The sequence below is a fragment of the Melanostigma gelatinosum genome, assembly GCF_949748355.1.
Source record: "Melanostigma gelatinosum genome assembly, chromosome: 8".
In the NCBI taxonomy this organism is placed as follows: Eukaryota; Metazoa; Chordata; class Actinopteri; order Perciformes; family Zoarcidae; genus Melanostigma; species Melanostigma gelatinosum.
This window is the reverse complement of record NC_136641.1, coordinates 8,408,923-8,423,495: the sequence shown is the minus strand read 5'-3', so window position 1 is coordinate 8,423,495 and position 14,573 is coordinate 8,408,923. Positions and strand designations below refer to the sequence as shown.

Genomic DNA, 14,573 nt, shown 5'->3' with positions numbered 1-14,573 from the left:
TAATGACATCTAATGTGTTGCTTCTGGTGGTTGTTTTGTGTGTAACCTCGTTACGTGACGTACAGAACAACTTTTTTTTATCATCAATGGTGTGGATCAAATAGCGCGAGCATATTGCGCCACCACATGGTCTTCATAGGCACCGCATGTATTCACACTGCGCGTGCTCCTGTGATACATCCGGCCGGTCCCTATCAATCGATCAGAGAGAGGAAGATGGCGGTGGATGGACTGAACGGGGCAGGATCGATCACCGAAAAACTCGATTGGGTCTGTTTTCCTAACTGAGCAAAACACTCAATATCACCACCCGAGCAGCAGTTTGAACCCAGAGTGAAGAAGCGACAACAAGGAGGTAATTCAGGAGGTGTTCTTTATTAAAATGGCGCTTGAATAAAGCGAAGTTAGCGAGCTAGCTGAGAAAACAACAGGGGATGAGGACAGGCCCTACTCGTCGGTCCGCCATCTTGTCCCTTCACTACATGCATGTTAAGGCACGCTAAATTAATCCCCGATAACAAAGCTACAAGGATGGAGGAATTGTAATCGATGTATTGCACCGTCAAACCAAGCTGTCAAAACTTTTAAAGAAACCGAATTTACAGTTACGAAACATGTTGACTGCAGTCTTGAATTCCGATAGTATGTGTCCAATAGCCTGGCCATCATGACAGTTCATTATTATTCATCATTTTTGTTAGCTCACTTGCATTTTATTCCAAGGTTGCGACCCATTTTGTACATTCGGTAATGTTATTTAACGGACGTTAACGTATTTTGAATTGAATGTGTTTTCGTTGTTTAAACGTTTGGGGTTGAAATTGTATATCTCGCTTTAGTATTTCTTGGTGCTGAGACCGTCATTCACCAACAGTACAGCACACAGAAGACACTTTTTTACAAAAATAAATAAAAAGACATACCTCAATACAAATGTGATTATTTTTCAAACTGATAGTGTATCTAATCGACCTGATGCTGTTGTACATGGAAATAGACGCGAGTTGCAAGATACATAACGTTGGTCCTAGTTCTTAAAACTTTTTTTTAATGTGGTCAGATACAATAGTGAAGTGAGGATAGTTAGAAATAGGGCTCCTGTTCTTTAACCCTTGATTGCAATAAGGAAAAACTCCCCCCAAAAAACTTTTTAACAGGGGAACAAGTTAGAAGAAACAGAGCTATCAGAGGTGAACGACAATGATTGGATGTCATGCCGGTGTAAAGACAAACTAGTCAAGCCGACTATCTGTTTCCACAGAGCAGCCAGCCTCGTCCACCCTCCTCGAGGCTTCGGGACGATGGAGTTCCCATGGCACAGTGGGAAAGTTCTGGAGCAGCTGAACCGCCAGCGCAGACAGGGCATGCTGTGTGACTGCACCTTTGTTGTGGACGGGGTGGACTTCAAGGCCCACAAAGCTGTGCTGGCGGCCTGCAGTGTCTACTTCCGCACCCTGTTCCTGGACCAGAAAGATGTGGTGCACCTGGACATCAGCAATGCAGCAGGTGTGTTCCCATCAGCCTTTGGACACGTATCTCTGGATACTTTCACATGTACACTATATGTACTTGTTATAGCCATCTTTCAGTGAGTTTGCATACCGTCGCAGTGCTTTACTTTAATAATAGTTCATGTACCCCAGTATTACTGCTGTATAACCAGACCTGTTGTATTGTTTATCGTTGCAGGTTTGGGTCAGGTCCTGGAATTTATGTACACAGCCAAGCTGACTTTAAGTCCACAGAATGTAGAAGACGTGCTGGCAGTTGCAAACTTTCTACAGATGCAAGAAATTGTAAATGCCTGCTCTGCGTACCAGTCAGTGGCAAATCCTGCTCCGTCCCTCATAACACTGGATTTCGCCGTTGGTGAGTCCAGATTAATGCATCAAACTTTCATGTCTGAACCTTTCAATGATCCGTGCCCTCAATTTCACAAGTGCTGAACCAGGTCAATCATTTGTCGCTGGTGTAGAAAGGGGCAAAATACGTTTTCTGTGTTGAATGAATTTAACAGTCTTTCCATGACATGAGGCTTCCCTGTGTTTATGTTATTAACGAGGTAATTCTACCATCTCCATAGTTAGAACCAGTCATTAAAAATAACATACTTTTGCTGCATTTATTAGAATTACAAAGTCAGAGCTTTAAATTCCAAACTGTTGTTCAGGCATTGGTCTAAGTTAACTGTTATTATAATGAGCTGATATTAACCTTTTTATGAAGATTCACATCTGGCGATTAATCAGTCTAATCTGGTTACTTTCTGTTGTTAATGCTACGATATTAGGATTATCAAATTCAAATTCACCAAGTGTAAAATATGGAGCCTGATGATTCCTTTTTTTCTTTACGTACAAACCAGAAGAGAAACAAGGTGAAGTAGAGCAGAGGGAGGACCTGGAGAGTGACCTGGCAGAAGTGGCATCTCAAGCAGAGGAGAGTCCCTGCACGCCCACGGAAGACAAAAAGCCCGGACTAAATCAGGAAAATGTGAAAGAAGACGTCTCCACCGAGACACAACAGACTGTTCCTTCGCCCGACCCGGCCAGAGCCCACTCGGGCCGAGGACGAGCCCCCAAAACCACCCCCGTTTCTGCCCAAAAGAATATATCCGTAAAGAAGGAGGAGGAAAGGGCTGCACAAGACGCACCTGTATTTCAGGACGACCCCTCTGATGCTGACTACGCTCCCAGTAAGTGCGGAGTAATAGAAGGACTTTGAATCCGCCCATTTGGCGTTTAAGCTCCAAATGTATGTTATCACAGAGGTTTAAACTAATAGATATTTTCTATTTGACGACAGAATCCCAGCTGAACTCTGCTGGCAGTTCATCCTACATGAGCTCTCGGGGGAGACGGATCAGAAAACCTCCTCGACGAAACTTCCCACCTGGTGAGCCGGCTGAGATAGTTCGCTCTGCTGCAACAACCCCCGTTTCTTCTTAGCTTTCCACTGCTTATGGAATTTGTTGAGCATCATCGTGCAGAAAGATATTCCAGATCGAAAAACTCAAGGAAATTGATACATTTAGAAGAGTTTTCAATAGATCTAGTGTAAATGTTCTAAATTCCTGAGTGTTCGTCTTACATTCAAATCCAGGTATAGGAGGCTTTTTATCTGTTATTTGCAGTCAATACTCATGTCATACACAGACAGTATGTCATTTTCAAGACTTCTCTGTCATCGCCCTCGTAGACAATGACTCAGAGGAAGAAGGCACACCAAAGACCAAACCCCAGAAGAGGGTGGCGGAGCCGGCAGAAGTTGCAGATGAACCGGAGGACGACTGCGAGGAGACCGGCGACGGGGAAGCTGACGATGAAGAGGGGTCTGGAGAGGAAGATGACGAGATGGAAGGGGTCAATTCGGGCAGCGAGAGAGAAGGAGGACAAAATTTGTCAGCGTCTATGAGCAGCCGATCCGAGTCAAAGCCTTACAGCTCCGTGACACACGAATGTGAGGTGAGGAACATCAGTCTGGGTGCAGGAGGGAAGTGACCGGGTGCATTTACAATTATTCATTTCTTATCTTTTGTGTTCAACATTTTTCAGATTTAATGCTGTTCTTAGCGTGTGCATTAAAAGTAAATGTCATCAACTTTGAGCCACGAGCTGTGGAATGACTCATCGCTGTCATATCAAAATGTATCAAAGCGAATATATCTGCATCAAACATGGAAACGTTGCTGATGCCGGGGGCTTTTATGCAAACATGTTGGTGACATTTGCTTAGAAATCTTTGCATGAATAGGTTTTGCTCTTCACTCTTCACGACACATTTTCTTCCTCAGGACTGCGGGAAGAAATTCACCCACACTGGCAATTTCAAGAGACACATGCGTATTCACACAGGAGAGAAGCCGTTCAGCTGTCGGGATTGCAATAAAGCTTTCTCTGACCCTGCAGCCTGTAAAGCCCACGAGAAAACACACAGGTGAATTGCTTTTGTTTTACATTTAGTTCGCCGACACCCGCTCTGTCCGCTGTGTCTTAAATTGCGCTCCTTGCTGCCTCCTAGCCCTCTCAAGCCGTACTGCTGCTCGACTTGCGGGAAGAGCTACCGCCAGATCAGCCTGCTCAACCTGCACCGCAAACGCCACACGGGCGAAGCGCGGTACAGCTGCGAAATGTGCGGCAAGCTCTTCACCACGTCTGGCAACCTGAAGCGCCACCAGCTGGTGCACAGCGGCGAGAAGCCGTACCACTGCGACTACTGCGATAAGGCTTTCTCCGACCCCACCGCCAAGATGCGACACCTGGAGACGCACGACACGGAGAAGGGCAACAGGTGTTCACACTGCGACAAGCGCTTCAACCAGGTAACAACATGTCTGTGAAGCTTTGGTGTCAACAACGGTACTACAAACATGAATGCAATGATTGCAGATTATCTCAAACTGTAGAAATGCAGAGTTTGGTAGCCACATGTACATCACATTCAGTGATGTGTTACTGTGAATATTATGTTGAGTGTATTAACCAACTAGACACTTGATTTTGTGTTTTTCCTAGCCGGGAAATCTGAAGGCTCACTTAAAGATCCATATCACAGACGGGCCTCTCAAGTGCAAGGAATGTGGCAAACAGTTTACTACTTCAGGTAAGGAGATAGTACGGACCATATTTTTCTTGAATGGTGTTTATGTTTACGTCTGTTTTTCATCAAACTGAAATTCTACCTAAACTCTCTCAAACTGAGGATTTGCAGCTTTTTTATTGTTGTAAATTGTATTTCTTTGGGTTTGGAACTTTTTTCAACGGGTACATTGATGATGACAATAAGCGACCCCCACTGTTGTTAGTAAGATGCTACCAGTGGTGTTAACAAGACAGTGACAGATGTCAACCATTTATTTGGAGCACAATACACAATTCCAGCTGCTTTCAGTCTGCCTGCACGTTATCTGGAGGAAGTTGACTTTGAGTTTTTGACTTTTGCTTTGAGGCATTTGGTCGAACCTTTGTGTGATGGTGGTATGTGCTTTTTAGGAAATCTGAAGAGACACCTGCGAGTCCACAGTGGGGAGAAACCGTACATCTGCATGCACTGCCAGAGAGCTTTCAGCGACCCCGGAGCTCTGCAGCGGCACGAGCGCATCCACACAGGTACTTCCATGACATTCAGAGAGACGATGGAATGTGAAAGCAACGCGTCCGTTTTCAATCTGAAACTCCTGCACATATATTATTTACATCCCACCATAGTGACTCTCTAATTCATGTTCTACAGGAGAGAAGCCCTGCGTCTGTCTCATCTGTGGCAAGGCCTTCACGCAGGCCAGCTCACTCATTGCTCACGTCCGCCAGCACACGGGAGAGAAACCCTACGTGTGCGATCGCTGTGGCAAAAGGTCAGCAAGCAGATAAATCAGTGCTGTAACAAAGGCTGGTTTCTTTCTCTTCACTTGTGCTTGGGGAATATAACCTGAGTTTATCTAACAAGGAGATTTGTGTGAAGAGAGAGCAGAGAACATTAACTTTTGGTTTTAAGTGTTATCTTAAGGTTGCTTTATTGTCTACCATGGGAGGGAATTTAAGATAGGGATAACTGCTGCATCAACACCCGACCCATGTGACAATAAAACACGTTAAATAAGAACAGATGCGCAAACATCAGCAAAAAACAAGATAAAACAACCAGCTATTTGATGGCATGCTACAGAGCAGGAGCAGGAGCAGATCGTTATCTACAGCTAGAAGTAAGTGAGAAAATGTTTGATGAGGGGTGCATTTTATGTTCGTCTCCGGACAGGTTTGTACAGTCCAGTCAACTGGCCAATCACATCCGGCATCACGACAATGTCCGGCCGCACAAGTGTCAGATGTGCAACAAGGCATTTGTTAATGTGGGAGACCTGTCGAAGCACATCATCATTCACACGGGTAAGGACAAAACTAGTGTCAAAGAATTATGGGACTTATGGGTAAAGGTGGAAATAGGGAGACATCCAGCAGAGCTCGCAGCTTTCCACTATGACGTCGTCAGTTGATCCTTTTTCCTCCGTCCCGCTCTCTCAGGGGAGAAGCCTTTCCTGTGTGATAAATGTGGCAGAGGGTTCAACCGGGTGGACAACCTGCGCTCCCACGTGAAGACCGTCCACCAAGGCAAGGCCGGCATGAAGCGGCTGGTGATTTCCGGGGGCAGCGCGGACGAGGGGGCCGACGGGTGCGCAGGGGCGTCCACCTCTGACAGCGAGATCAACATCGTCACCGTCACCACAGAGGACATCGTCACCCTGGCAACTGAGGCCCTGGCAGCCAGTGCGGTAGCTCAGCTGACAGGTCCGACAGCATCTTATGATATTTGGGGAAATATTTACATATCCTGGGGTTGGATCTGTGACAATTGCTGCTGCTGTCCAATGGACATCTGCAGAAAATAAAAGAAGCATGAGGATTAAAGGTCTTAGACAGTGTTGAGTGTTTGTTTACTTTGTGTCATGTGTCTGTTTACAGTAGTTCCAGTGGCTGCTTCAGAGTCTGCAGACGAGACGGAGGCTTTGAAAGCTGAAATAACCAAGGCGGTAGAGAAAGTGCATGAAGCAGGTAAGACTACAAGGAAATGACTGGACAGTATGTACAGTACTCAAACAGAAAACCATCATTGCTGATCCTGTTTGCTGCCTTGGTGCATTATTCCAATCTGAACTCTGGATTTGGGCAGAACTGGTATACGGGTTGAGTTATCACGGTATTCAGCATCAACTATCAACACATTTAACAGAAACAGCTCAAGGACGTTAATTATATTTCCTATTTAAAACACAATAATTCCTATCTTTGGTCTTCTGCATAGAATATAAATTGTACCTTTTAAAACGCACAGACCAAATAACATCTATCTTAAACTATGTAGAAGGGCACAACAATTTTGAAAATAATATCTAATCTTATTTTTGACTGATATTGCAATTGCGATATGTTTTAAGATATTAGACGTAATGATCATTTTTACATCGTTATTCTCATTTGCATTGAACAACATTAAAATGAGAATGGTGTGACTTTTGTCTTGGATAGGTACCAAACAAAGATGTTTTCTTGAGTCTGTAGAATATGACGTGGAGGCTAAGACATCTCTGCAACATGACCAGCTTTAATTTTCATTCTAAGCCAGATCACTGAAAAGCACAGAGGTTGTCAGACCCTCCAGGAGGTAACTTTCATCGCTAACTTTGTCAACTCTTCTGTTCCCAGACCCCAACACCCAGATCTTGTACGCTTGTGATGCATGTGGTGATAAATTCTTGGACACCAGCTCCCTGGCCCAGCACGTGCGCATCCACACAGCTCAGGCCTTGGTCATGTTTCAGGCAGATTCTGACTTCTACCAATACACCACAGCCACCACCGCTGAGGGGGATTCTGCCACAACGTGGCAACCCACAGCTGAACAAGTCATCCAGGAAGGTGACCTGATCTTCCGTACCCAGGATGCAGAGGCAGAGGGAGAGATAGTGGGGGAGACACAAGGAGAAGAGACTGAAGAGGTGATTCATGAGGAGGGGAGGGAGGATGAAGAGGTGGAAACTCACGCTGAGATCCACACAGAAGGAAAAGATGAAGCTGCAGCAGAGGTAGAGGAGGAAAAACAAGAGGAGATGGAATGTGAGTGAGGCTTAGTGGGGCAGCAGAAGGAAATATGAAGAAATAAATTGAGTTGATAAAGCCTCAGAGTTTCAACATGCCATGATGTTTGAATAAATCTAAACTGGATTTGTAACATACAACACTTTATACACAATTTTATCTTTGAATGAATGTTCAAAAATCATGTGTTTTGCAGTCCTAATTCCAGAAATGAGATGAGGTCCAGTGATTCGGTAAATATTGTTGATAATTCTTCCAGAGATGTATATACTACGTTGTATAGTCTGTTTATTTTTAGAATGAAATGCAGGACTATGCAGTGTCCTTTGTATTTACATCATGATTCACTTAGAGAAAGACCTCTGTGTTATTTTTCCATTTCACTCAGAAGATATATGTACATTTCCTTTAAATGGTCAAAATATTTTATTGTACTTAGTTGTATGTATTTTCCTGAAAATCACATGATACAGAGATTATCTACATTAACATGTCGGGGTACTGAAGATTGATTCTTTACAGAAGTGGGATGTCATGGATTTGTATACTGTCAAACACTGTAAATGCTGTTCATGTATAATATTTGTATATTTGTAATGTGTCCTCTAAAAAATGTCTTAATTAACCTCTGCTTCAAGAGAAAGAAGGAAATATATAAGGAGATGACAACTTGGTCAACAATTCTCAGTTTCACATTGATACCAAGACAGTTGTTTTTCTGGTTTTGCAGTAAACTGGTCATAATAGTATGAAGACGGTTCCCTGTCACCAATGGTTTTACGTCATCATTTTGTCTGCTTATATTAGCACCTGTACGATGCCCGAGTAGATATCAGTGACATTGCTTAGGCTCACTGGAAGTCGTCATCATCTCATCAATAAAGAATCTGCAGTCTGACCAGCCTCGTGTTGTGCTGTTATTTTATGTGCTGTTATGTTTCCTTTCAGTTTACATTGCTCTCAGAATATCATGGAACGGTATGTTAAGTAATACAATGTATAAATTCATTGAGGAAAATAAGTCACCTTACAGGAATACAGCACAATCACAATAAGTTGTTTAATATGTCTCCACACTTTACTTCCGTGATGGTCAGTCTTATAATAAAGCTCTCATCCCATTGGCTGAGGTGGAACCCAGAAGGATGCGTTCCTCTCGGTGATTGGCTGGATCTTGGGGTCAAAGTTAAGTCTACTCCTAACGCTGACGTCGACTTCTTCAGCAAAATGGCGTCGTTGACAGCAGTCGTGCAGACGAGCCAGCCCGGTCCTTTATTGTCGTCCAAAAAACGGAACGGAATGACAACCCAAAGGAAGTTCAGACTTTTGGACGCCAGTATCATTCTATTCGTTTCGTTAGCTTCCATGTTGCCTTGTGCTTTGGCTGACGGTAAAACGTTGGTTCTTCTGGACAACGTCAACATAAGAGACACCCATTCAATCTTCTTCCGCAGTCTGGCAGGTCAGTAAGATGCGAGATTCGCGCTTTTTACATCCTTAAATACTCTCTTATATACTCTTATAGATCTCCCCTTGTATTGTTAACAGGTCTCTGGCAGGGAATATAAAGTTAGAGCCTTTTGTGCTCGAGCTCCATGCAGCACAAGCATGCTAACGTTTAGCTGCATTGTGTTTGCTGTGTCAAGCACAACGTAATTCAAGGCGCAGTATTTTGAACTAATCAATGGCAGTGTAGTACTTGCTCGTGTTAACTTACTCTGCATTTAATTGAAACGGGGACACTTTTTCCGGCATACTTCAAGTACACCAAATAATGAATAATTTGATGCAATGATATAAAACTTTTTTCAGTCAGCAACCAAATATTCAATTCTGACCGATGCAATTGATCGAAGATTCATGTAGATTACCTTAATTTGAATATAAATAAGGTTGCTAACATCTTATCCTGAATTAACTAATGATCTGCATGCCGATGCCTTCTTATACAGTCTACTTTAGATGGCCAATACACTGTAAAAAATGGGCTTGTCAATCTATCTTCAGCTATTTTTCTTAAAGGGACAGTTCTCCCACAAATCAAAAATACATATTTTTTGCAATACATTGCTTTTAAAGCACCCAAAAAAAAATTGAAAATACTCAACAGCAATGTCTCTTTCCAGAAACCATGACCCGGTGGCTCAAGATAATCCACAGACCTTGTTCCATGTAAGAACTATGGTTGCAAGAAAATAGTTCCTACTTGAAATTGCTCACAAGTTGTGTAGTTTTGATTTTGGGGTGCTCTGTCCCTTTGAAAAGATTTGTGAGCAGGTAACATAAAGTTTTATTCAGGCAGTAGAATTTTTAATATTGGTAGACAATGAATCTACACTGTACATAGGAAGTCAAATAGAACACGTACATGGTTTTGGTGGTTTCACTTGCCAGTTTTATTCTCTCAACAATGATGTCGGCGCATATTGCAAGGGAGTTATAGTATAGAACTTCCCAGTCCTTTGGAAATGCAAAGCTCCACCACTTTGTTGAAGTTAATGCAAAAAGGTTCAACATGTGTGTCTATGTTTCAGTGATGATGATGTGTCTCTCCTTTTCAGATCGTGGCTTTGACATCTCCTTTAAGACGGCTGATGATCCCTCCCTATCTCTGATCAAATATGGCCAGTTCCTGTATGACCATTTGATCATCTTCTCGCCATCAGTTGAGGGTAAATTTCACAACTTGCACACACATACTTAATTCAAAATGAAGATAGCAGACATGTTTTTGCCTTGTTGAAATATTAACAATTGTTAAAATGTATCCCTTTTTTGTTCATTTTCAGACTTTGGAGGAAATGTAAACGTGGAGACTATTACAGCCTTTATTGACGGTGGAGGCAACGTCCTGGTTGCTGCCAGTTCAGACATTGGTCAGTTGATTTCCAACAGCTTTTCTGTAATACATTATATAAAAATTCCTAAAATGCAAATATTAATGCTCTTCTCCTGTTACACAGGTGACCCTCTGAGGGAGCTGGGCAGCGAGTGCGGCATCGAGTTTGATGAGGAAAAGACTGCCGTCATCGACCATCACAACTACGACGTGTCTGACGCTGGAGACGTAAGCAGAATTCTGTTCAGACAGCAGGCACATTCTCTCCAATCCAGTCTTTAGAGCTGACGCTCCATGTTGATACTTACGAGTGATCCCTCCCGTCTCCAGCACACGCTGATTGTTGCTGATCCAGAGATCCTGATGAAAGCGCCAACTATTGTTGGCAAACCCACCAACAGACCTGTTTTGTTCAAGGGTGTTGGGTAAGCACAGCTCAACACGTTTTAAATGTTAGCAACCGCGTAATCAAGGTGTATTACCGAACATCCAGTATGTTAACACTCGCTGTTTTTTAATTATTACTTTATTAAATATAGTGAATGAATACTTAATTGCTTTGAGCACCACCTCCCTAGGTGAACTTTTCACAGAATAATTACTGTATTTGGATGAAGCAGAGATTTTGGAGAAAGAGACAGCATTTGATGTATCTGTTTAGTAATGGAAGCTCTATAAAGTCTGACTAACATGCCATTCCTCCCTTCCTCCTTTGCAGCATGGTGGCAGACCCAGAGAACCCTCTTGTCTTGGACATCCTTACTGGCTCGTCTACGTCTTACTCATTTTTCCCTGACAAACCCGTCTCTCAGGTAAGATCACCAAAGATAACAATTGTATCAGATGTCTTTCATTCATAAAGTTTATTCAGGTGGTAATTGGCTACAGGAGACCTGAGTGGAAATACTTTTGTTTTCTTAGAAATTAACTACACCTTCTTTGACATCATTATTTTTTTTCAGATTAATAATATATATTTTTTACCTCTCCAGTACCCCCATGCTGTTGGCAAGAACACCCTCATGATCGCCGGCCTTCAGGCCAGAAACAATGCCAGAGTGGTTTTCAGCGGCTCCCTGGAGTTCTTCAGTGATGCTTTCTTCAACTCCGCTGTGCAGAAGGCCACGCCTGGCTCCAAGAGGTAGTCTTCACTGTTCATCACATCTCTCCTTCTTTTTCCGTCTCACGGATGTAATTACAGCTTCCAGTTGCGAAATAAAAACTGTCATCAGTGACATTCTCACTTTTTGCCATGTGAACAGATGTTCATTTACTACTCAACCATGTTTCATGCAGGTGTTTGCAAGTCTTGAGCTGCCTTCAGTTCAGTGTCTTAAAACTCCCTGAAGGTTGCCTTAAAGGGTAAATTCACCACATTTGTATGTGTATGTCAAATCGGCATTGATGGTAAATGTAGTAAATTTAAGCAACATTTACTATGAGCGCTGATTGGATGACCACAGAACAGGTGGCACGTTTTCCTTTCATCCTGCAGCTCTGTGTATTGTGAAACACTTTCCTCTGGTGAGAAATGTCTCCAGTTGTGCATACTTTTCTGTTTTTTAACTCATCAAGCCAGTTTGTAGAAGGAAAGTATTCTTAAATGGTCTTTAAATGAATATTCAGGCGTTGCAGTTAAGACCTGTGTAGTTAATGTGTAAGACTGTAACGACAGTTGAGCAGTCATCATTTTTTAAATGTCAACTCGGATATTTTTATGTTTGCTTCTGACAGGTGATATTTTTTATACTAATTGGCAGTATTTCAAAAATGTTTTCATGTCCAAACAGAGCCAGCCCTAACAAAAACCTGCTCCAAATGTGTGCTGTGTAAACGTACGTCTTATCCTCCTCCTGACAAACAATAATATATTGATCAGTTCTAATGAGAATTCCTCTTCTTGCCGCGGCCTCTTGTTAGGCACGAGCAGACGGGGAACATGGAGCTGGCCGAGGCGCTGTCCCGCTGGGTGTTCAAGGAGGCCGGAGTCCTCAGGGTGGGAGCGGTTACCCATCACCCTGTTGGTGAGATCAATCCCCCTGCAGCATATACAATCACTGACCTTGTGGTGAGTAACATTTCAGAGACTCGTATGAACAATCACCCAGAAGATGTTTTGTCTCTGCCTGAATGAAGGGTTGTGTACTTTTTTTATGTGCACATCTTAATCGGTGTAAAACCATCCCACGCAGGAGTACAGCATTGTCATTGAGATGTTGTCCGAGGGCCGCTGGGTTCCCTTCGACGGAGATGACATCCAGCTTGAGTTTGTGAGGATCGATCCCTTCGTCAGGACTTATCTCAAGAAAAAGGGTACGTCTGTGGTTCTAAAACATTCACATTAATTCATGCTTCCAGTCTAAATGTGTTGCACCCTTGTGGTTTGTGTGTTCGAGCCGTATGCACCTTTGCAGGCCCAAACTGTATCCACTGTTAACGCTGTGCTGTCTTTCTTCTAGGAGATAAATATAGCGTCCAGTTCACGCTGCCGGATGTGTACGGAGTCTTCCAGTTCAAGGTGGACTACAACCGACTGGGATACACACATCTCTACTCCACCACTCAGGCAAGTTAATTGGAAGGTTTACTTCACTTGGGCGTACCCAAATAACAAGTACTGGTATGGTTGCGGTACAGATATCGTGCATGAAAATTGGCGAATGCAAATAGAAGGAAATACTAAAGAACCAGTTATTCACATTTTTGTTAATTTATGGTAATAGATGTAAGAAAAAAAAGTGTACCCAAAATCTAACAAGGTAACCCAGTGATTACCAGTAGGGCAATCTCCCAAAACCGTGGGCTATTATTTATAAGTTTACTTTCTGAGTACTGTGGCTTGGAGGAGGCTCTTCTTACTTAATGCATTTAACAACCAGGCTCAAATGTATGGTGGCCTAACCGTTGCTATTTTGTTTCTTCATCACAGGTATCAGTGCGTCCCCTGCAGCACACTCAGTACGAGCGCTTCATCCCCTCCGCCTTCCCGTACTATGCCAGCGTCTTCTCCATGATGGCAGGACTCTTTGTCTTCAGCATAGTCTTCCTGCACATGAAAGAGAAGGAGAAGTCAGACTAATGCAGAGAGACCGCCGGGGAAGGGATAACAAGATGATAGAATTAAACTTGTGGTGTGAAGAGTTGAAATTGAATGTCTCGGTGGCTTGAATCTCTTCACGCAGGGACTTGAACTGCAGTCCTCTGTAAAAATACAGTTTCTGTTCGGTTATTGGGTTTCTCAACTAATCTGGGAGTGGAGGCCAAAAGGTGTGACCGTAATGCGGTGGTTGGAGTTTGTTTTGGGTTCTTTTTTTGTACTCTGAAATCATTCAAAGGCTTATAAATGTCCTGCAGTCAGTCAACGTTTGTATAAAGTTGCTTTACATTTGATAAATGATCTCTTAAGTAGAGCACATGCCTTGGAACCTGAGCGATATCCATTATAAAATTTGATCCACATGTTCTCAACCAGGAAAATCTGTGGTAACTACATGCACTGAATATACCGACTGCTAATTTGTTTTTGATAAGTGTTTCCAAAAAAGTTGGAGTCATCTTAACAATAAAATATTGACGTTCCACTCAGAAGAAGTTCCTGTCATTTCTGTGACACAATCTTGTTGGTTGTAGTGATGTTCTTTACCGGAAGGGATGTTGTCGGAGTATCCACTACAAATTAAGTTTAGAAATACGGTCAATTAAATGAGCAGCTTTGCGAACAGCGAAACACGCATACCTACGACATTAGCTATTTAATACGAATTGTGTTAAAATACCGGTCAGTTGTCATAATTCTAATCAGCATTGCAGTGTCAATGAAAGGGACAACTATGAACGGTGCTTTAACCTCTTCCACGTGATTTGCTTTGCACGCAGTCATTCTGAATAAGGACAGGATGAAGCAATTCGAAACGCAGATTTATTGATTAATAAGTTATAATATCGAGTTGCACGCACGCCGAATTGAGGAGTTGGTTCTATTGATCTGCAATCCAGTCATTTTAAGATGTATTGTCTGTTTGCGCAAGGTGGAGGAAATGAAACTTTCAATAGTCATGCTTTTGAACGCGGTTCAGTCTGCATAGCCCTCCCATAATAAGCCGTACTGGGGCTAGTGGTGACGTAACCCACCGACGACCACT

At 42.9% G+C, this 14,573-nt stretch overlaps 2 protein-coding genes across 2 annotated transcripts; both read left to right on the top strand.

Moving 5' to 3' along the window:
- The first annotated feature begins 215 nt into the window (after window positions 1-215).
- On the top strand, window positions 216-8,479 carry zbtb17 (zinc finger and BTB domain containing 17). The gene is made up of 15 exons (XM_079274444.1): window positions 216-355; window positions 1,262-1,506; window positions 1,690-1,869; window positions 2,366-2,695; window positions 2,806-2,895; window positions 3,199-3,464; window positions 3,794-3,936; window positions 4,021-4,321; window positions 4,515-4,602; window positions 4,992-5,108; window positions 5,233-5,353; window positions 5,755-5,885; window positions 6,021-6,284; window positions 6,459-6,548; window positions 7,200-8,479. The coding sequence occupies exons 2-15, from the start codon at window positions 1,302-1,304 to the stop codon at window positions 7,616-7,618; spliced, it is 2,745 nt and encodes a 914-aa protein (XP_079130570.1). The 5' UTR covers window positions 216-355; window positions 1,262-1,301; the 3' UTR covers window positions 7,619-8,479.
- Window positions 8,480-8,819: 340 nt separating this feature from the next.
- ddost (dolichyl-diphosphooligosaccharide--protein glycosyltransferase subunit (non-catalytic)) lies at window positions 8,820-14,016 on the top strand (the record flags this gene model as incomplete). The annotated part of the gene is made up of 11 exons (XM_079273350.1): window positions 8,820-9,054; window positions 10,154-10,264; window positions 10,382-10,468; window positions 10,556-10,659; window positions 10,762-10,856; window positions 11,150-11,243; window positions 11,424-11,572; window positions 12,352-12,499; window positions 12,624-12,744; window positions 12,891-12,997; window positions 13,361-14,016. The coding sequence occupies 11 exons, from the start codon at window positions 8,820-8,822 to the stop codon at window positions 13,508-13,510; spliced, it is 1,401 nt and encodes a 466-aa protein (XP_079129476.1). The 3' UTR covers window positions 13,511-14,016.
- Between the last annotated feature and the right edge of the window lie 557 nt (window positions 14,017-14,573).